Consider the following 26,229-nt stretch of genomic DNA (forward strand, 5'->3'; position numbering starts at 1 on the left):
CCCTTGTAATATCATCGTGGTTTTGGAATGGGAAGATATGCCTCTGCTTGTTTCAGGGATTTGTAATTATGACACAGTATTGTGCCTTGAGCGAGCAGTGCACCCACTGCATTCCCATGCTGCACTTCAGAGGCGGAGTCACTCTTCACGGGAATGTTTTAAATGTATCATTGCTAGTAAGCAGTTTCTTGATTTCCAAAGGTAAAATAATTTCCCAGAAAAGAAAATAATTCACACTGAGAACCTAGAAAATCTGTATGGAGAAACGATGTGGTTCTGTGCATCACATGGGTAGATGTTTATGAAAAAATCAAAACACTGAATTAAGCAAAACAAATTCTGCAGAAATCATTGCTTGATCTATAAATATTCATGCCAGGGTTCAGCTAAAAGAATTTCAGTGGTCCCGTAGGCTGCAAGAGTCCTTTATCCGTTGCGGTAGCAAACCAAATTTAGCCTTTGAAAGAAAAATTGTATCTCCCATTTAAGATATCTCAGATTGCCGGAATTCCTTAAATATTCCTGCCTTTCTTTTGATTTTCCAGGGTTTCAGCGCTCAGATAAAACAGCATGTTCTTTAACATCTTAATGAGAAATGTTTTGTGGCTGCGAAAAGTAGCTATGATAAAAATGGCTTTGCATAACTAGAGAATTGCTATCTATTCTTGTTCTTCTGTATTTATCTCTGATTTAGAGACAACGGACCTGGTCGGCTTCTTACATTGGAGTGCATGCATCAGGATATCCGCACTAAAAAACAGAAGTCACAGAGCAGTTAAACTACTTTAGGTGAGACGAGAAGGAGGTCTCCATTCCACTGCTTCAGCAGCCATGGAAAATATGTTTAATGTGCTGCAGCAGGAGGCATCTGCTTGTAAAAATTGTCACTACAGCTGGTCCCTACTAAAGGCCAATATTTTACGGTGTAAGGGAAGGATTATGGTTTCAGAGAGACAATTCCCATGGAAGACTTCTTCCAGGGGGAGAATTCTATTGCTGTAGTTAAATTAGCCTTTAAAAACGGATTCTAATTACTTACTCTGTCGCTTGCTTTTTGGAGAGATGATGATGAAACAGAACTAAGAACACCACTTTGGAGTGGGAATCTAAATGAAAACAAGCTGCCAGAACAATCTTTTTTTTTTTTTACTGCATGGGTGGAACCACAAAAATTGTAGTTTTTCAAACAACTGTGAAATATGACCTCATAACCTTTCATAAGCAAAAGAAAAATGCACGTAGTAACATAATACTATCACTGCAATTGCTGTAATTGAATTAATTGAAGTAATATTTATAAAGGAAAATGCTTCAGTCCGTCTTAGCAGGAAATCCACCTGATGGTCTACTTGCTCTCTTCTAGGGAAGGCATTATTTGGATCAGGCTGATGATGGCAAGCTGCCAGCCTCATGATTTGGAAGGGCGAGAGGAGAGGGAACTGACTCATGATTTTCGAAACGCTAGTGCTGCTGGCAGGTTGATTATGGTTATGGGACAGGAGCCCTGTATTGCAGAGGCTTTCCTTCCTTTTGTGCAATATGAAGGCCGGGATGGAAAGCAATTAGCACAACATCCATTGCTGGGAAAGCCCCTGTAGCAAGTATCTTTCCCTCCTGCTAGCATTGCACCAGGAGGTGATTATGGGTGGGAAGGTGGAACAATAGTGCCCACTGTCTTTTAAAGGAGAAATAGGTACATCAATTTATTTCTTCGGAGTGGCTTAACTGTGTTAGTGGAAGCTGAACTGTATTGAATTATGGTAGAATCTGATCCCTGTGAAGCTTAATTCAGTCTAGAGGCAGTTCGTGTTCTGTACAAGTTTTTTCCTAATCATCTTGCTGAAGAATAGCTGGTTTTCTGCTTGTTTTCCAGAAAACCTTTTAAAGATGCCTGCTGCATCAACAGACGCGCACTAGCGGATCCATCCACAGCAGACAGGAAGACTTCGGCCGTGCCAGTGGGAGCTCGTCTTGCAAACAAAACCAAATTATTTTCGGATACATTTTTCTCTTCCCTGGTAAACAGGGTACGGCGACCAGCCTGGTGCATTGAGCAAGGGCCTGCCAGACCTGGCTCACAAAACCTCCCCCTGGGAGAGGTGCCTCCCTCCCCTCGCTGCCACCCCGCCTCCGGCCGCGGAGAAGCGGCTCCCCAGCGCCGGGACCCTCCTCGCCATGCCGGGCGGCAGGCACCGCGGTGACGGCAGCTCCTCCCGGCCCGTCGGCAGGCGGGGCGAGGCGGCCGCCCGCCCCCTGCGCCCGGCCCGGAGCCTGGCGGCGGCTGTGGCAGTGCCGGCGGCGCCTGTGTCCCTCCTCGGCAGCAGCCATGAAGTCGCTGTGCCTCGTCACCGTGGGGGTCATTGCCATGACGCTGCTCATCGCCAGTATCTCCTTGCTGGTAGCACACGTCTTCCAGACAGTGGTGGACCTGCAGGTGAAGCAGGTGAGAGCACGGCCCGATTCCCACCCCAATCCCTCCTGACCGGTTTATTCCCTCTCAGAATAACCCTGGGAGGAGAGGGAGGGAGGGAGGGGGCTGGCGGGTGGCTTTGTCTGGCTCCCTCCTTGCACCAGCTGTTGTTGGGCGAGGGCAGGAGCATCTCTGGGCAGTGAACCCCCCCTGCCCTGCACCACCCCGCTAGGCTGGGGCTCACAATGAAGCTCAGGCTGCACTGGGCCTGGGCTGGGTAAAAATCGAGTAAATACGAGTAAAAATCAGTTCTCTTGAGGCAGCTCTACTGGCTGTGGGGCAGCAGCTGTAGTGCGGAGCCTTCTTCAGAGCAGCAGCTCATGAGGTGAGCAGGGGACACCTAAAGCACCCCTCCCGTTTTCCCGTCCCTACCATAGATTTCTTGCAGCTTTCATACAGTAGCTTGTTCTGCTGCTCCATTTACTGCTGCCTCTGGAGCACAGCCAGAGGTGGTATGGGCTGAAACACGTGGTAGTTTCCCAGGCTGGGTGATGACAGCGAGGCATTTCACCCTGTTGTTAAAGGCTGCTTGTAGCACACCTCGGGGACACCCATCCTGGCATTGTTATGAATGCAGAGCCCTTCACTGTTTGTGGTCTGCCTAAGCTTTTGTTCCTCTCTCATATTGGCTCTGCATTTATCCGGTGGTCCAGTGAGAAGTGTTAACTGTGTTAGCAACTCACTTAAAATACCTGTGAAGCATGTAGATGAATATTATTTACCTACCTAGTCTGAGGAATATCATCCTCTGTTACTCTGATAGAGAAACCTAGAGTGCTAACAAATGAAGGGAATTGACCAGTGCTATTATCTAACTGGTGACCGAAGTCTGCTGATCCCCTGTGATGTCCTAACCAATGTACTGTTCTCTTCTTTGGGGTATTGACAGGGAACATTTCCTAACAAAGAAGCTGTATTGTCTTAACTTAAATCAGTTTGGTTTAGCGAGTGCAATTTTAGGTTAGCAGTCAGCTTAAGGCAAGTTGTAGCTCTTTGAAATGTGCCTGTAAACTTCAGGGGTTAGCAAAAAAAAGGCTACTATAGGGTAAGCTGTCGTGCAGCCTGCCAGTGTGTCAGCTGCTCTTCAGGAACTGCTCATACAGCTACTTCTACAGTGTTCTCAGGTACATGCCTCTGCCGTGCTGGAGTGTAGCATGGGTAATGGATGGTTTATCCTGAAGTCATTTGATCGTTAGCCCATACCTTTTCTAGGCAGTCTGAAAGCCAGGTGTGAAGCGATGTGAGTGTTAATGTATGCAAAGTTGTATGCAAACCAAGCCAAATGAGTACAGCTTTGCATAGGAATGTTCTCCCAGATCTTGGGTCTCTTTGGAAAGGAGTCTGCCATCCTCTGCATCACAGCAGAAGTTCTAGTTTCAAGTCTATTTCATGTTCTTATCAAAAGAGCAGTGGGGTAAAAAAAATGGTTTGGCGGGAGACTGTAGGACTGTCAGGAATTAGGTGTGATCCTCCTTACGCGTATTATCTCTCAGCTACATGCTCCTTACCCTTAATGGTTGATTATGTAAGAGTAAGTTGGTATTCGCACAGCAGGGCTTTCAGTAATGCGGGATAAAGTTTCCAGAGCTCAGTCTTTTCCTGCTTACCGCTCTTCAGCTCATGCTAGCGTACATCTGGATTGCACAGAGTCAAGTGTCCTGCTCCCTGTGCTAACCGCTGACTCCCTCCTGGCCTTCTCCAGGAGCCACACACATAAATTGCAGAAGTACAGCTTTCAGCCCCAAAGCAGTGTGCTCCCAATCACTCTGCTGATTCGGCTGCTTTCCATATGTGCTTTATCCCATGTGAGCTTTTTCTCATTTGTGTGTAGTCTAGAAAGTTGATGTCTCTTGTGTAACCATGTATGCAACTTAGAAAATCTTATGCAAATAGACAAATCTGAATTTGCCTTTGAAATGTGGCAAGACTTGAGCTTTTCCAGTGCTCTGCAGTCCAGGGCATTGGACATGAAATGTCATCTCTGTGCTCTGGCCTTCTTAGCCTCCTCACCCTCTCTGTTACTGGAGGAGTTGCAGAAGGGGCAAGAGGTTGCCCCTATGACAGGTAGTTCATGTTCCTTTGAGCGCTTTCCAGCAGTCCTGAAACAGAGCTGACTTGCAGTGAAGAGCTGTCTTTGCAGTCTCAGCTACAGCTGAAATGGAAGACCGCATTCTGGAGCAGCTGAAGCACCTGTGTGTCCAAACCCAGGACCTGTGAACCACTGCGGATGGGTCAGCTTTCAGTAGGGGGTTTATGTGCTGCATCCTTTCAAGCCGAAGGCAGGGTTCTTGGATACAGAGGGGGTATGGGAAGAGTGGGGAATCCAGCTGGGCGTCAGACTTCACATCCCCTTGAAAATCAGCAGGCAGATGTGTAGTAACAAGGACAATGGGAGCACTTTTCCTGGAAGGCGTTTAAATATTGTCAACTTACTCCCTTATTTGCCAGTCTTACAGGCTTTTTGTGAATTAGAGTGCCATGCCAGATCAGATGTCTAACTTGTCCCATATGTGTTCGTTGTCAGGGGCTAGCACCTGAAACTCCATCGAGTAAGGGCAAAAAAACTGTAATGAACAAGAATAAACTAGCTGCCCACAGGAGAAGGGCCTTCCTAGCTGCTAGCAGTGTTTGCCTTACGCTGTATGTTGGTTATATGGTTACGTATTTTATTGCCATAAGCATACAGTTTATGCATATAGCAACCTTTGATCTTTGCACCTAAGTCCAAACTTGGGCAATCAGTCCTCTACCTCAAGTGTTTTCGTTATGCCCCATACCTTACACTGATAATTTTAGTAAACTTTTAGTCCTCTAACCCCTTGAAATTTCACTGGACTTTTGTTGCCAGCTATCTCTAGAGCTGGATTGTCTGGAGTGTTTAGGACCCAAAAGGACGGGGAAGATACTTTGTCCCTCGATTTAGTTTATGTATTGATCTTTTTTTGTTGTAGTTGTTTAATGTGAAATACTAGAGCTCTCAGCACAGTTTAGTGTGGAGGCTTAGGTGAAGGATCAGTTGAGATGCTCCTTTTGAGCAGACCGTTCCCAAGGTGCAGGGTCAGAGAATTCTGCTCTTGTTGGTCTGAAAGCTTACCCTATCACGTGTCTTAAAAGTCGCAATTAAATTTTGTCATAGGTGAATGCATAAAACTATGTCTTGGAATTAGAATATTTTGCAGTTCCAGGGGAAAAAAAATGAAATTTAATTTTCTGTGTAGGTTCCAGAAATGTTCAGTACCATTTCCCACCTCCACTGTCACTGCCAGTAACAGTTACATTTGGGAGGGGAAGCTCACTTTTTTATTTCCTTTGTGTCAAGCATGGTCAAGACAAGGAAACACCAAAGAATGAGATAGCTGCAAATTCAGGACTGGCATGATAAAGTCAGTGGGAAGGGTGCTTTGGTACACTTGAAATGAGTGTGGACTCCACTTGGAAAGGAGAACCCCTGCTATGCTTCTGAGTGAAGCCAGGAGATCACTTAGGTTGTGATCTTGCAGTGGGTACACCCTTGCACCTCTCTGAGATGGGATCTCTGAGTCTGAGGCCTCTCTAGGCTAGTGCCTGCAGGACTAGTGTCTGTCTTGAGGTTCCTGAATACTTGAAGTTGTGTCTCTTGTTCTTGCATATAAATGTATGAAGAGGAAAAGTCTGATTCTCTGGCCTTACGCAGTACAGCAGCAATAACTACAGTGGAGCCGTACCTTTCACATATTTTAGATTAAAGAGCAGTCCTGTGATCTAATATCTCACAGCCTGCCCAATCTAGTAGTGAACAAAAGCTCTGACAAAAAACCAAGCAATCCAGTCATGAAACATCAGATCCTACTCTGGTGTGGAGCAAAGTCATCGGAGCTAAACTTGAATGCCGTTAGCTGGGGGACGTCAACATATGTTTCGCTCAAAAATATGTGCTCATATTTTTCTCTCGGGTCCAGGCTGTGTAATATCATGTGATAGACCCAAATATCCCTGGTAATATTTGGTGAAAAATAGAAGAAGAGAGCTTACTGTATTTTATTATTTGAGAGTTTCACGGGAGTCTATCTGAATCCAGCTCAGAAGTTTGTGAATCTGGGTTTACAGTTGGGGCTGTCACTGTACAGAGCTATAAATAGACACGTCATTTCTGTGGGAGATCCAAACGGTGTCATGCAGATCGAGGAAAAAAATCACCAGATGACTTACTTTGTTTCACTACCCTTTTGCTCTGTAGCCCATCTCCCAGATGATTCCAAAATCTCAAGAGCCTGTATTTAAACCAAACTGCCAGAGAAAAGCTCCTTCATTTCCTTCTTATTAATGCTCTTTGCGTGTAATCTGGTGCATATGTGTATATATAAAGAACGTGGTAGAAACCCATGTTACATTTAGCAATGCTACATTGAGTTGGGGAGCTTCTTGTTTTCAGTCTAGCTCAGGAGAGGGGGACAGGGGACGTGGCCTCCCTGCACTTCGTAAATGTCATAAAGCATAGACTGGAGCCTAAAACTGGAATGAATATGGCCAGGGTGCACTTGTTTTTTTTAAACATTGCACGTTTAGACTGAGTAATAATCTCTCACTGTAGTTGCTTCATATGAGAGACATTTGAGCAATAGATAGGTGCCCTGAATATGCTTCGTAGTTGTTGGGGAACAGTTCAAATTCCTAGATATGGATGGTTAAGGTCCAGTCAGGCAATAGTTACTCTGTTTATCAGTGTCAAGCTTATACTCATTGTGCTTCATGCACGTGAGAGATGTGAGCTTCATACAACTTAGGAAGGGAGCAGACATCAGTAGTTCGCTACACCACCACCTCTGAAATAATTGACTTTGTAATGTGGTTATTTGCATATGGAGAAAAGCTATCACGGTCATCTGTAGGTGTCTTAAGTGCATTGCTGTCTCGCTCCCAGCCCTTTATGGTGGCATCATGGAAACGGTATGCCTAATTTGTGGAGATTTTCTGTTCCTGATCCTACAAACCAACTTCAGGAGGGCACTGTCTGAATACAGGGGTGAGCCGCCTTGGCATAGATCGCAAGAAAACAGGATCAAAAGCATTGGGCTGTGTAGGAAATGGTACATATGAGGTGCTGGTAGTTCCAAAGAAATGCACAAAGCTCCTGAAGCATGTCTACAATATATTGTTTTTTGCGGTGTGCACAGAATACGTGGTTTTAAATTCTCAGCGGAAAGCAGTCTTCAACTGCGAAGTGCTACCAGCTGGGTTGGCTTTCATTGCTATTCAGTAATACTGCTGCCATTCCAAGCTCCTGCCAATAAGTTTTGCTTTGAAACAGTCTTCTCTTTATCTAATCATTCAAAATTAAATCGACATGGAGAGAAAACAGCTCCTTAAGTGGGAAGGCCAAGAATGAGTCCTGAGGCAACTGTGGCTGATAAAGTTAAGACCCCATAAACAGTAACCAAGAAATGGCAGCTGTCCAGTCTTCCCTGCTTTTGAGCTTGCACTTACAATATTTGACTTGTTTTCTCAGAAGAATAAAAAGAGCGAGTGTTGATGAGACCCATTTAATTGCAAATTATTCTCCCCCTTCTTCCGCCTACAGGTGATGTGGTTTTCAAAGATATAGTTTTCTTTGTGCTTATTCCTGAAAATTCCACTCTGCAAGCCAAATTTCTCTTTACTACCACAGTAGCAGTATCAGTATCAGTGTTACAACTATATGAAAAGCCTTGATTTTGGTGGTGTTGGTGGTGATGCTTTTATAGTTGGGGTGAATTTTATCTAAAATGGAATGGTAATAAAATGAGGGGTTGAGACCTATATTATATGTTTCTAATAGAGCTACGTATAGGTACAGTTGTGACTTTCCTTATAACATGTATATGCTGGTAGGTAAAGGAATTACCTAATTCCTAATGATTCATTACATAAGTGCTTCTGTCATAAAATAATGATGTATAGCTTTTGTTTTGTAGGTCCATGTTTTATTCATTACAAAATAGACTGACAGTCCATGGGTCTGGAGATGCATGTGCTCTCATTGCTGTAGGAAAGTAATTAAAGATAAACTGAAGAATCTTTGCCCTATTCAGAGACCTCAGAAAGTCACGAATCCCAGTATGCCTACACGAAAGAAATTTCTGTCACTTGCAGGTTTTCCTCACAGGCCACTGAAGAACAAATTCTAATTGCTTTTGAGACAGACTCACAGCTGTACTGGAATCTGACATTCTTAGGCAAAGAAATCATAAACACAAGGAATCTAAGGTTCTTTTCTGGCCTTGTTACTCCTAAGGGGTCTCTCTTAGGACCTCTTGGCCTCCCACTGTTGAGTTCCACTTTGATCTCTAATGTTGGCATGTTTCGTGGTATCTTACACCAGGTTTGGGTTTTGCTGATAGAGGAAACGCAACAGGATCATTGTGTGATAGCTGATAAGTCTTCATTCTGAAAAACGACAGGCAGAAGTGTTTGTGGGAAGAAGCGGAACAGCAAACGCAACAAATGTATACTCCTAGCCTGCAAGCCATTGTAGCATGTGTCTTATCTTGTTGATATTTAGTGAGATGCTTCAAAGTAAAACTTTTCTATAAACATTTGTAGAATTGGGTTCTCGAATCCTATTGCCTGTGCTTGTTCCGAGGGCATAGAATTCTTCTCTTTCCTATAAATATCATACAGCGTCTATCATTAACAGCTAATCTGTCTTTCTCTTGTTTCAGGGAACAGTATTGAAAAATGGCACGGAAACCTTTGAAGCCTGGGAAGATCCTCCTCCACCAGTCTACATGCAGTTCTACTTTTTTAATGTGACAAATCCTTTAGAAGTGCTTCAAGGCGATACTCCTCTTGTAGAGGAAATAGGGCCATACACCTACCGGTAGGACCATTTCGCTATTTTCACATTTCACTAAACCTGTTGTGTGTGAGGAAGCCAAAAAGTGGGATCCAGAACGCTTGGGATCCCATTCTAGGAGAAAACCTAGCTGTTAATGTGTGAGTAGAAGTTTATTCGAGGGAGCATGGTCATACACCATCCAGACAGTACAACTAGACTGACACTTGGAGAACCTGCAATCAGTTTCAGATTAAGCCAGTGACTTCTATCAGATTTTGGGCAAGATTTTGCTTGTGTGCTGCTGTTCCTCAGCTGCTGAACACAGAGGAAGTTGTTTGCATCCTGACCTACTGTCTTACGAGAGAAAAGACAGTGACTGGTTGGGTGATGTTTGAGAGTCTGGGGAGAGGAGTGTTGCATAAAAGTGTGATTCATGTGTTCACTCAGAAATTAGTTCCTAGCTGAAGTTGCACAATTCACATCAGTAAAAATGTGGCCAGAAAACCAGTCAGAGAGTGGTGCTACAGGGGATCTTCCTTAGCCAACCCTCACTATAAAACCTGCTTAGATTCAGACGTATCTACCATTTTTATGGACAGACGGACTTATGAAGGCCACGTGCAGTGTTGGAGCTTATCCAGCCTCTTGAACTCTCCTTCTGCGTGGTATGGCTACGCACTGAAATGTCTGAGTCTGCTGCACGTGGAGAGATTTTAAAGTCACCTTACAAATGAGTTTTCCTTTAAAGCTCTTTTCCTTTAGAGCTTCATTCTGCTCTGCTGCGTGCAGCAGTGTAAACCAGGAGCAGTCCTGTGGCAGGAAGCATTATGGTCTTTGAAGTCAGGTGGGAGAACCACGGCAAAAAGGTTGATTTCTCATTGTCAGTCTCGCTTTTTGTCACACACGCTCATTCAGACCGGGCACCGGCTCAGTGCAGGAAAGAGTTGTCTTTACCTAAGCTGCAAAATGATCAGAATCTGGTTGTTAGTATTTGAAAAAAAAACTGTCGAATAAAAGGCAGAGCCTTTGTGGTAGCCTTGGTCTCTGCAGCATGTCTTGCCTTTCTGTTTCTTTCCTCCCACACCTCAGCTTTGCTTCACCCTCTGCCATCAATCTTTTCCCCTACCTCCTCTGTATTTCAGTACTGTGTCTGTTTAGCCTTGGCAAACTACATGTGGTACTTTGGCAAAATAACCTTGTATTAGATAAACCAGTAGAGCTGGAGAAAAGATACATAAGCTTTCAAGTTCCCAATCTTTTCTTCAGGTCTCTGTAGTATAATGCTGATAATTAGTCAGCAGTGCATTCTCTCTGTCAGGAAGATAAATAGGGCCAGCTCTAGGTGTTATAGAGCTATATGAAACCACATAGGCCCACACTTTTCTGCACCCTGGTACTCAGTCCCCTTCGCTAGTTTCTTTTTCTCCCTTTCCTTAGCTCCAAGTGTCTTCTGGGTGTCATGCACAGCCCGGTTTGTGAAGCTGCACCTTACCCGTGAAAGAGTTCAGTGGGATGGACGGGGCTGGTGGTGTAGCTGGCTGGGTTGGTCTGTGCCCGAGGGACGCCCAGCTTGAGCTGCTGGTTTGTGGCTTGCTGGGAGAGCCTTCCCCTTCGACGCGCGCCACAGGCTGGCTGTGAGCGGGTCGGGTGACGCAGGCTCCCTGAACTGTTTATTGCGGTGCGAGGGAGGGAGGCTGCGCGTTCCAGCGCTGCGTGTTTCAGTTACTTCTGGCTTGTTTGGTTAGCCCGATTTTGACATGTCTGAACAGGATTCGATTGTGCTGTGCTCTGTCTGATAGAAGAAAGAGGAAAGTTAGAAAGTGGAGTGCTCTTTTCCAGCAGATTCTTTAATCCTTGCCTAGCTGTCACTGCCAAATGTACAAGACTGTCAGCGGTGTGTGGGGGAAGAGAGGAGGCATGTGGGAGGAGAGGGAGAAGGGAGGGATGTTGCAGACATACTGCGTGCTCAAGCCAGAGAATAAATACCAAGTTTGTCTCACAGGCCCCGTGTAGCAAAGCATTAAAGACTCATTTAGGTTTAGCATGCGGCAGAACACCTAAAATGCCCTAACATGAAGTAAGTGCATGGCTCTGTTTTATAGAAAACAGGATACTGGGGAGAAAGGCTGGAAGTGAACTGGCCCAGACAAGCAGAGGAAATTGAGTGACACAGAGGAGGTGGGATGGCTAAATAGAATCTCTTCCTGCATATTCTTCCTGCAATTCATAGTTTTGATGAACATACATTGTAAACCCAGTTAGCGCAGAGGTAGATTCTGTAACAAAAACGTAGTAGTGCTTGTGTTTTTAAATCCTGGAAGCTGAATTTGCAGCATATAAAACAATTAGTTATAAAGTACAAGCTGCTTATCTGCCCAAGCCTGCTGAGTCCCAAAGAATACTTGAATATTGTCTGGTCTTGCACACATATACAGCTCTTTGTCTTTAACATCTGAGATCCTCCTACTCATATCCCTAATCAGGGAGTATTATTTTCCTCTCCGTCCCTTTTAGAGTTGGAGAGGCTTCTCAGGTTAACTCTGGTCTATTTTAGGGAATGCACTTCACAAATGTCCGTTCCCATCCCCTCGGTTCAAGCCCTAGGGTATAAAATAGATTGCTGTACAAGAGGCTCTTGCCAAATCAAGCTGGAAGTGTTGCCAGACCAAAATGTCCCTAGGTGGTAGGGATGCTGAAAAGTGGTAGATACGCTGTTTGTGTAAGGAAGATGGGAAATGGTTGGTTTCTAACAAGAATAGTTTCACGGGCCTTTCCAGTTTGCTTTAAATTTGAAAGACTGAACCAGAGTAATACAGCCTGTCATGAAGCTGCATTGATGGATCTAGTGCAGCCAGGATAGGATCTAGGACCTGAAATGAACAGAAAACATCATAGCACAGGGTCTTGCAGAATAATTCACCTTCACATCTTAGAACTTAAAAGTTACACAGGAAGCAAAGCAATGTAAAAGTCACCAAACTCTTGAGTGAATGTAGACTGTGAATGTAGAAATACAGTGTGTTTCACTTCATGTGTACGGCAAAAGGATCATGCTGTGAGCAGACAACCTGCCATTTCCCTTTTCGGGTTTGCTGAAGACACATGTATAGTTCATTTTGAGCCTGAGCCAGCCAGTTCTGCGGTATTGTATATTTCTTTGTAAAATGGTAGTGGCAATGGACTGAATTATGGTTATGACATGTGTTGCAGGGTAATTAAGATCTGACTTCCTCATCAGGCCAGCAGGTAGCATTTGATGTTTCTTGCCAATTGCACTTGTTTGTCAGCAATCCTGAGTTTTATGCTGCTTGTCTGAGTGCTTAGACAGTAACAGAAGCAACCTCCCAGGCCATGAGTAGTTCACGGCAAAAATTCAGTTGAATTCTGTCGTATCCAGGATTCCTGCCTGAGAATTAAAGGAGAAGAGCTAAAATGAGGCTTGCTCTGTGGTCGTGTCACATGTAAGCCCAGAAGTCCTACTGCAAAGTACTTTGAAGCCAGCAGAAAGATTCTGGTAGGTTCTTAGGTCAGGTTAGTGAGACTTACATGAAGCCTACATCTTGTTCTGCCTGGGAGTGAATTTTGCCTGCAGCAAAGAGGCAAAAGTTTTGTTTTCAAATTGTACTTCAAGGGCAGTCCCATATATAGTGCCTCTAAATCCTTCTGTACTGTCTGAAATTGTTCTCTTTCCTTGGAGGTTTTTAAAGACGAGGCAAAAACATAAAGTGCAATTAACATGTGGGGTGGCATTTTTGGAAGCACCCTGTGAGGTCTGATTCAGCTTACACTGACACAAAGGGGAGTTTGTTGCTGACAGCAGCAGTAGCAAAAATGAATCTACTCCTAATGAACTGAAAATCCCACCCTTTATGTGCTTAAAGCAGTAGAATAGCCATAAGTTAATTGCAATTAATGTTACGTGTACTTGTTTAACTTGATTAGAGAACAAACTCTCTTGTTTTTCAGAGAATACAGGCCAAGAGTGCACGTTCAGTTTTTGGACAATGGTACCAAAGTATCTGCTCTGAATCCAAAGACGTATGTATTTGAACCTCAGAAGTCAGTTGGAGACCCTGAAGTGGACCTGATTAGAACAGTTAATATTCCTGCAGTGGTGAGCTGTCTTTCATTTCTGCTTGGAAATCATCCTAACACACTTTATAACTAGCAGCGTGTTGCTTCATACTGTCCCTTTGTGGTACATAAACGTGATTGAAGAACGAGAGAGGCAGCTTATGTCTGGGGCAGATACTGCATTCAGTTTTGGTTTGGACTGTTGTGGGGTTTTTTAATTATGTTCTTCCCTCACCATACGCCTCTGTAGTGTTAGTGCCTCACTCTTGCGCTGAGAGCTGACACACACTTCAGAGATGAGCAAAAATCGGGCTTGTTGGGTTTCCATGAGTAAGTGAAACTAGGGAATTAGTGATGTCAAATGCATAGGAGGAACTCTGACTTTTGAATGAGAAAGTTTGGAATGCTTGGGGTTGTTTCTGTCAAAATTGCAAAAATTGCCTCCAAGTCTGCATCTCAAACTGAAAAAAAAAAAAGTATAGCAGTTTCAGATACAGCTGAATGAAAAGGTGCTCTCAGAATAAAATTAAAGTTAAAACATGCACCCCCAAACTGTGTTAGGTCAAAGTACTCTGCAAAGAAAGTCTCATTTTGGTGATCAGAGGCAGACCATTATTTTTGGTCTCATACAGGGATAGTATGAGAACAAGCAGATCTAAAGCTGTCATACCTTCCAAAGGAAATTAGACTGTACTTGTTGGTTGTGTAACTAAGCCTTTACTCCCCATACTAGTTTAATTGACTTCAGCTGCAGGGTACAGTCATTTCTACTTTTCCCCCAGCATTTCCAAAAATGTCTTGTCTGATTTTATGACTGAATACATAAATGCACTGCATATAGTAGTAGATAGGACTCAGCTTACTAAAAGTTGTAAACAGTACAGTCACTGTATTTACAGTTCCTCCCAGGCATTTGAGTGGTGATAAGTATTATCTCTCGTTCAGATTTTTGACTGTGTACTGTAAGAGGCAGTACTAGAAGAACTACAGGTTGGTTCGACCAAGGAATATTCCCTTCTTTCGTTTTTGCCTTTTTAAAGACATGTTGTAGAATCACTTGTCAGCTGGAAAGGAAATAAATTTTGGTATTGTTTGCATTTTGCAGAAATGGCTGTCTTTTAAAAATGTAAACCTTTACTTCCTAAGGGTGAAATTCAAAGCACGTCCCCAGCTGTAATATACTTGTGAAATTCAGGCTGTTTAGAAAGTGGTTTTGCACATTTCACTTCAAATCCATTCTTAAGACTATGGCAGTTAATGGCATGGAACTGAACCGGTTGTGTGCCAGTGCCAGGCTGAACAGGAATCTGCAAGAGCACATCCCTGTGGGAGAAAAGCTGAAGAACCTGTTAGCCAGCACATTACTTGCCACGAGTGGAAATAATGAAACTGAAAATACAGTTGAAATATGTGCAATGCTGAAATGTGTCTGTGTGTCTGTGTTTGTACGCAGCTGGTATTATTTATTCTACAATAAATCTGACCATTGCTCCCTTATTCCAATCCCCTGGCAGACTGCGATGGAGTGGACCAGGTCAACCCCTCTTCAGTTTGCCACAGAGGTGCTGCTGCTTCTGTACCAAGAATCCCTGTTTACAGTTCGCACCGTTCATGAATTACTGTGGGGCTACAAAGACAGGCTCCTGTCAACCATTCACCTTTTGCATCCTGAGATCGATCCAGTATTTGGTTTCTTTAATAAGGTAACTGGTGTGCAAGACTTTCTGATGCTTTAGATGGGTAATGATGTCATTGCTACAGAGTTTGGACTGTCATCGCCAGCCAGTTGAGAAGGTCGTACTTGGACTGAGTCCAGGAGGTAGGCTGCAGGGATAGGAAAAGGGATCTTCCCTCTTCAGTTTGGCTGTATCTAGGCACTGGCTGGTAGCACAGCTGTGAGTGTTTTATCTGACTTCCTTTTATCAGGTATGGATAAGCTTTCCAAGGGTGGCTTTAAACCACTCCACTATTGCCTGTGCTTACTTGAATAACATGGGCTTTGTGGGGCCAGTTGTGCAAACTACTAGAAAAATTCCCTGACCGACTTCCTTAGTACTTGATCGAAATTGCATGTTATTTCTGCGCTGGAGCCTTTACTGGCTTCCACAGCATTTCTGGTTGCACGTCATTTTGGGCTTGTTTCTTGGAGATCATCTGCAGTGCTCAGGTTATTTTCTGTGGGTTTATTTTTTTGCTAAGGGCGTTTTTTTCAGTGGCAAATTTCAGAGGGAAAAAAGACTAATCTTACGTTATATTTCCTTCACTTGGGAGGTGTAAGAATCTAGCCCAGTCACCTACACTTCATTTATATTCAAGGTGGAGTTTAATGAATTGCACTTAACCTCAGGGGGAGTCCATCACTCCTAGGGTGGATTTGAAGTGATGACAGCCTAAACTCCTGCCACCCCGTTGCAGTTACCAGCCAGGTGTTACAGAATGAGCGGAGTGATTAAAAACTCATGTACCTGTTTGCAGATGAATGGAACTGATGATGGAGAATATGTTTTCCTAAGTGGGGAAATGAACTACCTTAACTTCTCAAGGATTGTGGAATGGAAAGGAAAAGAGTAAGTTTTTCAGTGTGGTGTGGCCTCTGTCAAAATCTGCCCCTTTTCACATTTTGGATGAACGTAAGCATTGTTTACAAAAGAAAGGGTCTTTTTATGCTGAGGATGGCGATAGCTCTTAACAGCTGTAGCTTCAGACCAGCCCTCCAGTATTCTGGTGTGTGGCATATAACTATGAAAGGAAGACAGCCCAGGCCCTTAGAGAGCAGACTGCTGTGAATACTCACCTCTGAATGCCTGACTGCCCCTTGGCAGAGGTGACCCTCTCTCCGCTCCCTCCTCTAGGACACCCATCCCAGCCACCTGTGGGGACAGTATTCGTGCATCTACACAGCCAATATTCCCAGACACCACCCTTCCTTGCTGCTCTGTACCCAGAACCAAGGCTGGGACATCTTGTGCCTGGGTTATCTAACACTTCTTCAGCAGGCAATATGTGTTACAGAGAAGCCAAAGATGAACTGCCTGAAGCATCCCTCTCCCATTAAACAAAACATCTGCCAGCAATTACATATACGGGAGGAACTCTTGCAGACGTATTCTTGCTTACCTGGCGCCAGTTTAAAGAGACTATAGATGCAATTTAAACCCGTTTTAATCACCTTTTTTGTTAGTGGAGCTGAGGCAAGAGGACTTAGCATTGTACAGCTCTGATTCTCGTTTGCTTAGACCATGAGCTGGCATCGCCTGACCACCGCTCAAAGATCTTTTAACCCTTACTCTCTTTGCTTCGTTTTCTTCAGGTCATTGAGCTGGTGGACGACAGAGACATGTAACATGATCAATGGAACAGATGGGACATCCTTTCACCCGCTGATTAGCAAAGATGAGAACATTTATATCTTTTCTTCTGATTTCTGCAGGTAAGGAGAAGAAGATGTCACTCAGACTTCAAAGCAGAGCATTTACGTCCATTCCTCTTGAGGTTTCATGTTAGGCTGGTGTTTTTCCTCCCGTGATTTTATTTAGCAGTATATGTTCTGCATTTATTCATGGTGTGAAGGATGAGAGAATTACACCAAAAAAACCCCAATCTGCATCAAGTTAAGGATGTGCTATTTCAAAATAAAGACAAAGTGAAAATTTGTAAAATGACTGGAAAGACAGACTGGACTGCCTTGCAAGACTAGTAATGAGGGGAATGGAAGGATTTATATGAACCTTGCCCAAAGCTGCTTTCCTCCAAAATCTTCCTCTGTGCCCTGCTTTTTTAGAGAATCCAGATTGCCCTTTTCAGAGATTCATGACTTGACATAATGCTATTTGAAATGCAGCAAGACGCAGAAAATCTTGATGTTTCCTTCCTTATGTTCCACCTTGTCTCCTCCCTTGCCCATTTCCCTGTCTGTGAAGAACAAAACCGATCTGAAATTCTCTGTTTAAATCAATACAGATGTGTGTGACACTAAATTCAGGACTCACCAAATTGTTCTGTCTTTCACGACTGTGTTCCTTTCCTTGTCCCTCTCAGTAGCATGTACCAGCACTGTCTCACGCAACACGCAATAGCAACATGGGGACCAGAGTGAGACCCTGAAATGCTGAAGGCAGGCATCAGTGTCCCTGCAGCAGCACAGCTGGCACAGGATCGTCTATTCTGTGCAGCAGCAGAATGACGAGATGTGTATTTGCTAATCAAAAGCCTATTAAATTTAATACAGAAGATGGTTGGAATGGGCTTAAACCAAACCTCTAGCTTACTGTAAACTTAAGTTGATACACAGGCATCAGCAAAGAGACATCTGCAGCAGGTGTCAGTGTGTGCTCAAGACTAACAAATCTGGGTCTGGCTTTTCTTCCTGGCAGATCTTTCTACCTGGTGTATGACAGCTCAGGAACTGTTGCAGGCATCCCAACCTACCGCTTTGTGCCCTCTGCTATGGTGTTTGCCAACATGACGGTTAACCCAGACAATGCTGGATTCTGCGTGCCGCCAGGAAACTGCCCTGGCACTGGTGTCCTCAATGTCAGCATCTGCAAGCAAGGTATGTTACCAGGCGGTGGAAGCAGACTGGAAGGACATCAGTGGGGAACATATTTCTCCCTTCCGTCTGAAATATATGAGGACAGTTTGGTGAGGCCTGTAGGGTTATGACTGTGCTCAGTGAAATCGGCCACCAACAAGTGATCATTTGGTTGTAAAATGCACTAGTGATCTGAGGGGATGTTCCCGTCAGATGCTGTCTGCTCCAGCAATGATTTAAATCAAGCAATCAAAAGGAAGTACCAGGATCCATACTCAACGGCTTGGGCATTTATCCTCTGCTCTTATCCAGGTAGCTGTCACATCGGAGTAGTTGAATGAAAACGGTGCAAAAGACCAGCATGCAAGCTTGAGACATGAAGGCGTGCTGATGCTGCAGAAGGGAAAATTTGCTTGCTCTGAAGATAGGGAGTCAGAGCGTTGATTCTGTAGTTCCAGAATGGACTTCCCGTTTCACTGTAAATGGCACAGTGGGAAGGTCCTCAAAGACTTCCTCGAATCCTGCTCTGCCTTTTTTAGGTGGTGACTTTCTATGTTTTCACGTTCCAGGTGTGCCAATATTTCTATCAGCTCCACATTTTTACCAAGCAGATCAAAAGTTTATAGAGGACATAGAGGGCATGCATCCAAAAAAGGAATATCATGAGACGTTTCTGGACATCAATCCTGTAAGTGCAGCCTTTTTTAAAGGGTTATATAGGTGAATCCAAGCACATGGGTTTAGGTCACCTTCTTGGATGATGTGTATCGACATAGTCCCATTGACCTCAGGGAAGCTGTACTAGTTTATGTGGAACTGATCTATTTGTATTTGCTTGTATAGAGCAAACTTTGCTGGATAGCAAGAATTAAAATACTTTTCCCATTGTGCCTGTGCAATTAGAGATGCCATCAGACTGGTAATGATGAGATGAAGGGGTTAAAATATTTCTTGGAAGCAGATGAGGCTACTTTTCCTGCTCACCCTGCCATCCCAACCATTTGGGTATTATCCTGACTATGTTTTCATCAAGTTGAAGAGGCTAGGTATGTGGACCAAGAGAGCAAATCAGTAAAGATTCGGTGGATGTCGGACTCAATTTAGATAGCATGGAGTCATGAGAGGAGAGATACAGAAGCGTGGTGATGATGTCTTTCATGGAAGTTTACGGAGTTGTTGGTATTCCCACCGTGAAATGTCAGAAATAAAGGGAGCATGCAGCTGATGGTCTGAGGTTTTACACTTGTGGTTTAACCCTGGTAGGCAGCTAAGCACCACACAGCCGCTCACTCACTCCCCCCCAAGCAGGATGGGGGAGATAATCAGAAGGGTAAAAGTGAGAAAACTCAGGTTGAGATAAAGACGCTTTAATAAGTAAAAAAAAAAAAGAAAAAGAAACAAAGAGAAACAAATCCAAGCAAAACGAGTGATGCAAAAAAAATCCCAGTTGGTCACCACCAGCCAATCCTCGAGCAACAGCAGCCCTGGCAAACTTCCCCCCCCAGTTTTTCATCGCTGAGCATAATGTCATACGGTGTTGGATATCCCTTTGGCCAGTTTGGGTCAGCTGTCCTGTCTGTGTCCTCTCCCAGCTTCTTGCCCACCCCCAGCCTACTCGCTGGCAGGGCAGTGTGAGAAACAGAAAAGGCCTTAAGGCTGTGTAACCATTGCTCAGCAATAACTAAAACATCTGTGTGTTATCAACACTGTTTTCATCACAATTCCAAAACATAGCCCGATACCAGTGACTATGAAGAAAATTAATTCTATCCCAGCTAAAACCAGTACAACACTGATCTCTACATCCACACATACGAATGTAGGTTGAAGGAAAGAGCAAAATCATGACCTGCCTAGTTTACAGAAACAGAGTACTCTGACTCATCAAGCTGTTATGTGTGGCTAAAGCAGGAGGCAATAGCATAGTTCCTCTCTTCAGATCTAGTGCAGATGCTGCTTGGTATCTGGTTTGGTGCCAGGTTCTTCCTGTTACTCTGCTCCTACTTATCCAGCTTTTTTGTACTATCATAAAATGAGCTCTGCGCTTCCCTCCTCGCACCCACTCTCCAGACTAAATTTTGCTGCTTGAATGAGGAAAATATTCCTGTGCATCCAATTGCAACTCTTACTGTATTGGTGGCATTACTATGAGAAGTGTTTCACGCTCATTATCTCTGTGGCCATACACTCCCATTGACTGGTCAGTATCTGTTTTTCACCCTTTAGACAGAAAGGTTTGTCTTGTGGCTGAGATTGTAGAGTCTCTGCAACAGTACTCAGAAAGCAGAACAAACAGCTGTAGGCGGTGGCCTTTTCCAAAACTACAGCTGGACCTGGAAGAAAAAAGGGTATTTCTCTGTAGCCCAAGTGTAAGTTTGCACAGCACGATGGCAGCCTTATCTCTGTTGCAGCCTCTTTGCATCTCCTTAATTAAGTGGCAGACTGGAATGTAGGTATATGAGTTACAAGAGTATCTTGGTGAAGGAAAACAAATAACAACACTAAGTGGGTCTTGTCTTGCCTTGTCAAGTCCACACCAGTGTAAATATTAGGTTGCATTCTCCCAGTTCCTATTATTTCACATTTACTCTTTTTTTTTTTTTTTTTTGACACTGATTTCTTTTATTCCCCAGCTGACAGGGCTTGTCCTGCAAGCAGCCAAGCGGATGCAAATCAATGTTCACGTCAGAAAATTACCTGAATTTTTGTAAGTGTTCTCTGCTGCCGGGTGGGTATCTCAGATCTGATTTGATACTCAAAATTAATTTGTCTGCAGTGTTCAGATGGAATATTGGTTGGAGAGTCCAAGTGAGAGAGAGAAAAATCCAGTCAAATCTCAATTACAAGTGGCAGTATCCTCTCTTCTCACAGATCAAGTAGATTTTGCAGTTCCATCTGCAGAGTAAAGACAGTATTCAAGAAAAGCAAGATGTTATGGACAGGTTCCACGTGGTGCTTGTGATGGCATCAGTCATATCACACAGGTTTGTTCGCTCAGTGAGGAGCTCTGCCACAGGGGAGCGCAGGTAGAACTCGGAGAGTGGCTACTCAGTGCAGTGAGGACATGCCATCCTACTCTTCACAGCCTTTAGGAGACAAAAATGTAGTAGTTACCATCGTTTCTCAGCAGCGGTCACATGAAAACCAAATGAGAAGGCATGACCCCAGACAGGACTGCCCGTGCCTTTCCCCGGCAAGCACAAAAAGTAGACCAAGTGGTATGTCTCACAACAGCAGGCAAGTCCTATCTAAAACTCAGGAGGGAGGGCTCATTTGATCAGCTGGAGGGAAGTACCTTGCCTGTGACTGCATTGGTATGATAAAGAGAAGTCTTTGTACTGCAACTTTGGCAGTCAGTACAACCCTGCAAATGGGAACAGTGTACAATCCCAAGTAACGTGTGAGTAAATTGCCCCATTTCTTCTTTGTTGCAAGTGGATTCTGCCTGGTTTTCTGGGTGTTCCAGTTTGAGGGGGATGTCCCCAAACTGCAGCTCAGTTATGCAGAAATACCGTTCCCTTCATCTTGCATCTTTCTGACGTGTTGATTTACTCATCACCAATGCTGTGTGATAGCTATTCTTCCTACTCGGTTTCTGACCTGGTGTTTATTGGCGCAGCTTTGCTGTATACTCTACCTAAAAAAGAAGTACTTTATCTGCCCGATCCTCTTGGGAGAGTCGGTGATGTTTCTTCAGAAAAGCACCACCTTGTTTTCTAGTGCCCAGGAGGTGCTACATTAACACAGCTTACGAGTAAGCTGTTATTTCATGTGTGCCAAATGTTGGGGGTTTTTGCTGCTATGCGCATGTTGCTTGGACAATAGTTTCTGTGTTTTACAAATATGAGTAACCTTCAACATCAGCTTAGCTTAGCATTCCTGCTGACTGGCACAAATCTGTCATTCAGTCGGTTATTAATCAGCCTCTTACGGATCCCTCTCTTTCTCTCTCCACCAAGTCCCAGAATATGCCATTGCTCCCAAAACAGAATTTATTATTCATTTTGGAGACGGAGATTGTTCTATTCCAGTAGGGAGGTGAAAATTGACAATAAAAAGGAACAGCCCAGAGGATTTTTAGGGACAGTTTCCTCATTCATTGTTCTATTATAATCTGTCTTCAAAACCCTCAAGTTGAAGAGTTGCAAAACCATAATTTTTAATTGTTGGTTTTTTTACACAGTGAAACAGGCAACATCCGAACGCTAATTTTCCCAGTGATGTATATAAACGAGGTAAATATTTTTGTCATTTCTTTGCAGCATTGTGGTATGTTTATGCTTGCAAAAATACTGTCTTTGAGCTAACCAGAAAAGAAAATGCTGGTTTTCTTGTTGTTTTATGCAGTGATAGGTAAGAAGCTGTTGCTGTTTATTAACTAACATCCTCCTGCTGCTTGTTGACCATAGCATTAAGTTCAGCCCTGCAAAACACTCTCAGTCAGACAGTCCTTTTAATTTCAAAGGTATTGGCCATGAGGAAAAGGGCTGCTCAGATGAGGAGGCGAGAGTTCACAAGATCACATCTTTTTTTTGAGTAGTCTTTTGTGAATGTTCCTGGGTTGTAGCTGGATCACTGAATTCGTTGGATTCAGGGAGGACTCTTAGGGGACTAGTTTCGATGACATACACCATTATTCCAGGCCTACATTATTCCATTCCTAAACTGAGAGTTAAAGATCACTACTTTCTTTTGAAATGCAGACTAGATGATCCTTCTGTGGCCACATGAGGAGAGCTAAGAATTCTTAGAGGGAAAGTATATCAAGAAGCAATGAAGCAGAGGTGGAGAGTTGTGGGAGTGTTGTTTCCCTACCCTTCACAAAAGTAAAGCAGTCTACTCAGCTCTGGTGAGACTGCCCCTGGAGTGCTGCATCCAGCTCTGGAGCCCTCAGCACAAGAAAGACACAGACCTGTTGGAGCGGGTCCAGAGGAGGGCCACAAAAATGATCAGGGGGATGGAACACCTCTGCTATGAGGAAAGACTGAGAGAGTTGCGGTTGTTCAGCCTGGAGAGGAGAAGGCTTCAGGGAGACCTTATTGCAGCCTTTCAATACTCAAAGGGGGCCTATAAGAAAGATGGGGGCAAACTTTTTAGCAGGGCCTGTTGCGACAGGACGAGGGGGAATGGCTTTAAACTAAAAGAGGGTAGATGTAGACTAGATACAAGGAAGAAATTTTTTACAGTGAGGGTGGTGAAGCACTGGCCCAGGTTGCCCGGAGAGATGGTGGATGCCCCATCCCTGGAAACATTCAAGGTCAGGTTGGACGGGGCTCTGAGCAACCTGATCTAGGTGAAGATGTCCCTGCTCACTGCAGGGGGGTTGGACTAGATGGCCTTTAGAGGTCCCTTCCAACCCAAACCGTTCTAGGATTCTATGATTCTATAATATAAAGGAAGAACAGAAAGAAATCTTTTTTGTCTCTTCACCTCTCTCTGCTCCAGAGTGTTCTGATTGATGAAGTATCTGCCAGCAAACTCAAGCACATCCTGCTGGAAGCCAGTGTTGTAACTGGAATCCCCTTCGTAATCATGGCTCTAGGAATTGTTTTTGGGATTGTTTTTATTGTGCTTGTGTGCAGGTCCCGGGGAATAAGTGAAGAGGTAAGTAGCATTTGAATTTGACCTTGCTTACTGTACATCTGCCTGTATTTGATTTTCTTTTTGTTGATTTTACCTGTTCACTGTCTTTCTGCACACAAACATTTTTATATGTTGTTTTTGTTTAAAATGACCTTTCTAGGGAGGGGAAGTTTTAATAGACTCAGAATAAATGCACCAAAGCAAAGGAATGGAGCTAATAAAAGAAACATGGTAAGGCAGGTCTTATCTTCTGTGCCTAATTCCCTTGCCAACAATAGTAAAAAAAAATCAGCCTGTCTAGAGGACCCTGAAGGATAAGATGCAAAAGTCCACCATATTTGATGGACAGATTTAGTCAGCGACAATCTGACAGTGTTCTCAGTAGAAACAATTGTGTTGTGCCAGTTGATTATTTTTCAGAATCATAATGCAAATGTATGACCAAAGAACAGATGAATTTTACATACAACAGCATGCGGAAGTTTTATCCAGACAGTACTGGTTTCTATGTCTATTTCTGGAAAGTTCTGTCACAAACTGACACGCTGGCATTACGGTTGCTAGTCACGTTGAAAGCTGATGCCAAAATTTCACCCTAATAGGCAAGGCAGTCGGGTTCAGACGAGACAAACTATGGATCCTTTGGTTAGAGAAATAGACTGGGTACTCTAGTAGGCTGTTTTCTCCTTGTAGTTGCTGTGGTCTTAGTGTGGTCTTGCTTGTGTGATGTTTCCTAAATACTTTCTAACAGTGTGAGAAAGTGCCCTCACGCCTACCCCTAGAGCACCCAGCCACACCGTGCGGATGGTTTGTCGTAGTCAGCGGGCCCCACTACCATCGCGTCTCCAGTGGGACTAGAGATGCGATGGTAGTGGCAGCAGTGGCGGCACTTTGGCGGCGAGGTCTGCAGCCTCCTTCCCTCGAGCAGTGGCTGTGAGCAGCTGATCTTTGGCTCTCTTGGCTTCATTCTTGATTTTCTCTCTGGGTACCCAGGAAGCGTTTCACGAGCAGATGCTCTCAGAACTGTGCTTCAGGTTCCTTTACAAGAGAGACTGGTACTTTTTCCTTTGAGCTTTTGAGCCTGCCTGTGTTACTGGCAGGCTCAGCTAGAGAGTCAAAAGTGTCCCATTGCCTGAGGCCCCTGTCCCAGGCATTCCTGCCCCACCCTACATGTATAGCTTCATACCAGCTCTCTTGGATGTTCTTGAGCGCTGCAGAAGGATTAAAATTACAAAGGGGCACCTAAATTCCATGTTTTCTCTACATTGCTTTTGTTGCTTTTCCTGCAAACAAAAGTAGTTCAGCTAGTTCTAGCTCTCCTTGTGATCGCCCTCCCACCAGGGTGGTTATGGCCTTCAATCATCTGTAAGGTGCTACAGTGAGCCTGAGGTCCGTGCCCGAGCTGCCATCCACCCTCTGGTGCTTTTTTAGTGCACTGCTGGTTCTCTTACAGGAAATTGTACTTAGAAGTAGGAGCCAAGAGCTTTTCCCTTTCCTGTTTGGAGTCTCGGCAATCCAGCTTCCCCACCGTGGAAGCTCTCTAATGCGCTACATTTAACTTTCCTGTGTTGCGATTTTTTTTCTTTCAGAGTACTGAAGACGAAAGGTCCCCACTCATCAGGACGTCTTAGTAGATTTTCTTTAACATGTGAGCTTGGAGAATAAACTATTAGAGCTGACCTAATACCAACTACCATTACCCAGCGTTGTCCACTGTGGAGAAACGATGTGTCACGTATAACTTTTTGTGGTATAGAGATGGAGGAGAATCTGCATTGTCGTCAAGGGAGGAGACTTTTCTTACCAGCTAAGTTACAACTTTAAAACTACATTTTAAAACTGCTTGAGATCCTGCTTTTTTCAACCCCGCACTCTCTTTGTACCTGCACTGACAGCCATAGACTACCATAACCACCATATCAGCGAAAATAAAAAGGCCTGATTCATTACAGGAACGACACGGGTAAAATTTGCAAATGGCCTTAGGAGTGTGGGCTGCGAAGTACCCTTCTAGAAACAGAGCAGGCTCCTGTATCGCCCAGGAACAACGGACAATTTTGCTGTAGGCCTAGTATTGTCTTTTCTGTAAAGTGTTGCACGCTACTTATTACCAGTATGCACTGACTGTTTATTATTAATGTCACTGGTCCTGTCACAAAACTGATTTGTACAACTAATCCAAAACACTGAGTGAAACTTTGTTAAGCATCTGTAGTTACCAGGTAAAAAGAAGCCGATGATTTGAAATGCTTTTCCGTACAGAGCTTTTAACTGTTCTAACTCTGCACAGGATCCCGTTGCATGTTAGCGATGGATTTATCCTTAAGTTTTTGGGTTTTTTCTTCAACTTAAAAAACAGAACACAACACAACATTGTTCTTGATGGTGGAGGGTAGAAAAATGGTGTTCTTTTTTCTCTGGTATTTGTGTCACAGTTATCAGCTGTGTGGTTTAATGCAAATGCAGACTTGGCAGTTACATTTACTGTTTAGGACAAAAGCGCACCTCCATATTAAGGTACGTATAGGGCCTTGAGAAGTCATAGCAGTTTTTTTACTTGTCAAGTGGAAACTTGTTTTAAAAAAATCACAAAAGTATTTTTTTCCCCAATTAAAAGTATATTCTCATTGAGAAGTATTTCCATTAGATCTAGACAGTGAAACATATTTTAAAAATGTATTATTGTCTTCTAAATAGAGGCACTGGTTTTTGCCTTGTTTTGGTTTGGGTTTTTTTTTCCTAGCCGGTGATTTGTTCAACAGTTTTGTTCATCTGGAG

The 26,229-nt window shown here is 43.9% G+C and overlaps 1 protein-coding gene across 2 annotated transcripts; it reads left to right on the top strand.

Annotated features, from left to right (window-relative positions):
• Window positions 1–2,271: 2,271 nt before the first annotated feature.
• On the top strand, window positions 2,272–26,170 carry SCARB2 (scavenger receptor class B member 2). 2 transcript variants are annotated; one of them, XM_076337440.1, is made up of 13 exons: window positions 2,272–2,443; window positions 9,148–9,305; window positions 13,230–13,377; window positions 14,852–15,040; window positions 15,813–15,904; window positions 16,648–16,767; window positions 17,711–17,889; window positions 18,438–18,556; window positions 20,502–20,575; window positions 22,052–22,103; window positions 23,314–23,472; window positions 23,612–23,682; window positions 25,041–26,170. In XM_076337440.1, the coding sequence occupies exons 1-12, from the start codon at window positions 2,327–2,329 to the stop codon at window positions 23,639–23,641; spliced, it is 1,437 nt and encodes a 478-aa protein (XP_076193555.1). In that variant the 5' UTR covers window positions 2,272–2,326; the 3' UTR covers window positions 23,642–23,682; window positions 25,041–26,170. The 2 variants fall into 2 exon arrangements, with proteins under 2 accessions (XP_076193555.1, XP_076193554.1); XM_076337439.1 differs by lacking the exon at window positions 23,612–23,682.
• The last annotated feature ends 59 nt before the right edge of the window (window positions 26,171–26,229 follow it).

The sequence above is a fragment of the Aptenodytes patagonicus genome, chromosome 4 (genome assembly GCF_965638725.1).
Source record: "Aptenodytes patagonicus chromosome 4, bAptPat1.pri.cur, whole genome shotgun sequence".
Lineage (NCBI taxonomy): Eukaryota > Metazoa > Chordata > Aves > Sphenisciformes > Spheniscidae > Aptenodytes > Aptenodytes patagonicus.

Coding starts and splice junctions, on each gene's coding strand:
- SCARB2 (XM_076337439.1), top strand. CDS start 2,327: ATGAAGTCGCTGTGCCTCGTCACCGTGGGGGTCATTGCCATGACGCTG. Junction 2,444..9,147: donor TGGACCTGCAGGTGAAGCAG/GTGAGAGCACGG, acceptor CTCTTGTTTCAG/GGAACAGTATTGAAAAATGG. Junction 15,041..15,812: donor TATTTGGTTTCTTTAATAAG/GTAACTGGTGTG, acceptor ACCTGTTTGCAG/ATGAATGGAACTGATGATGG.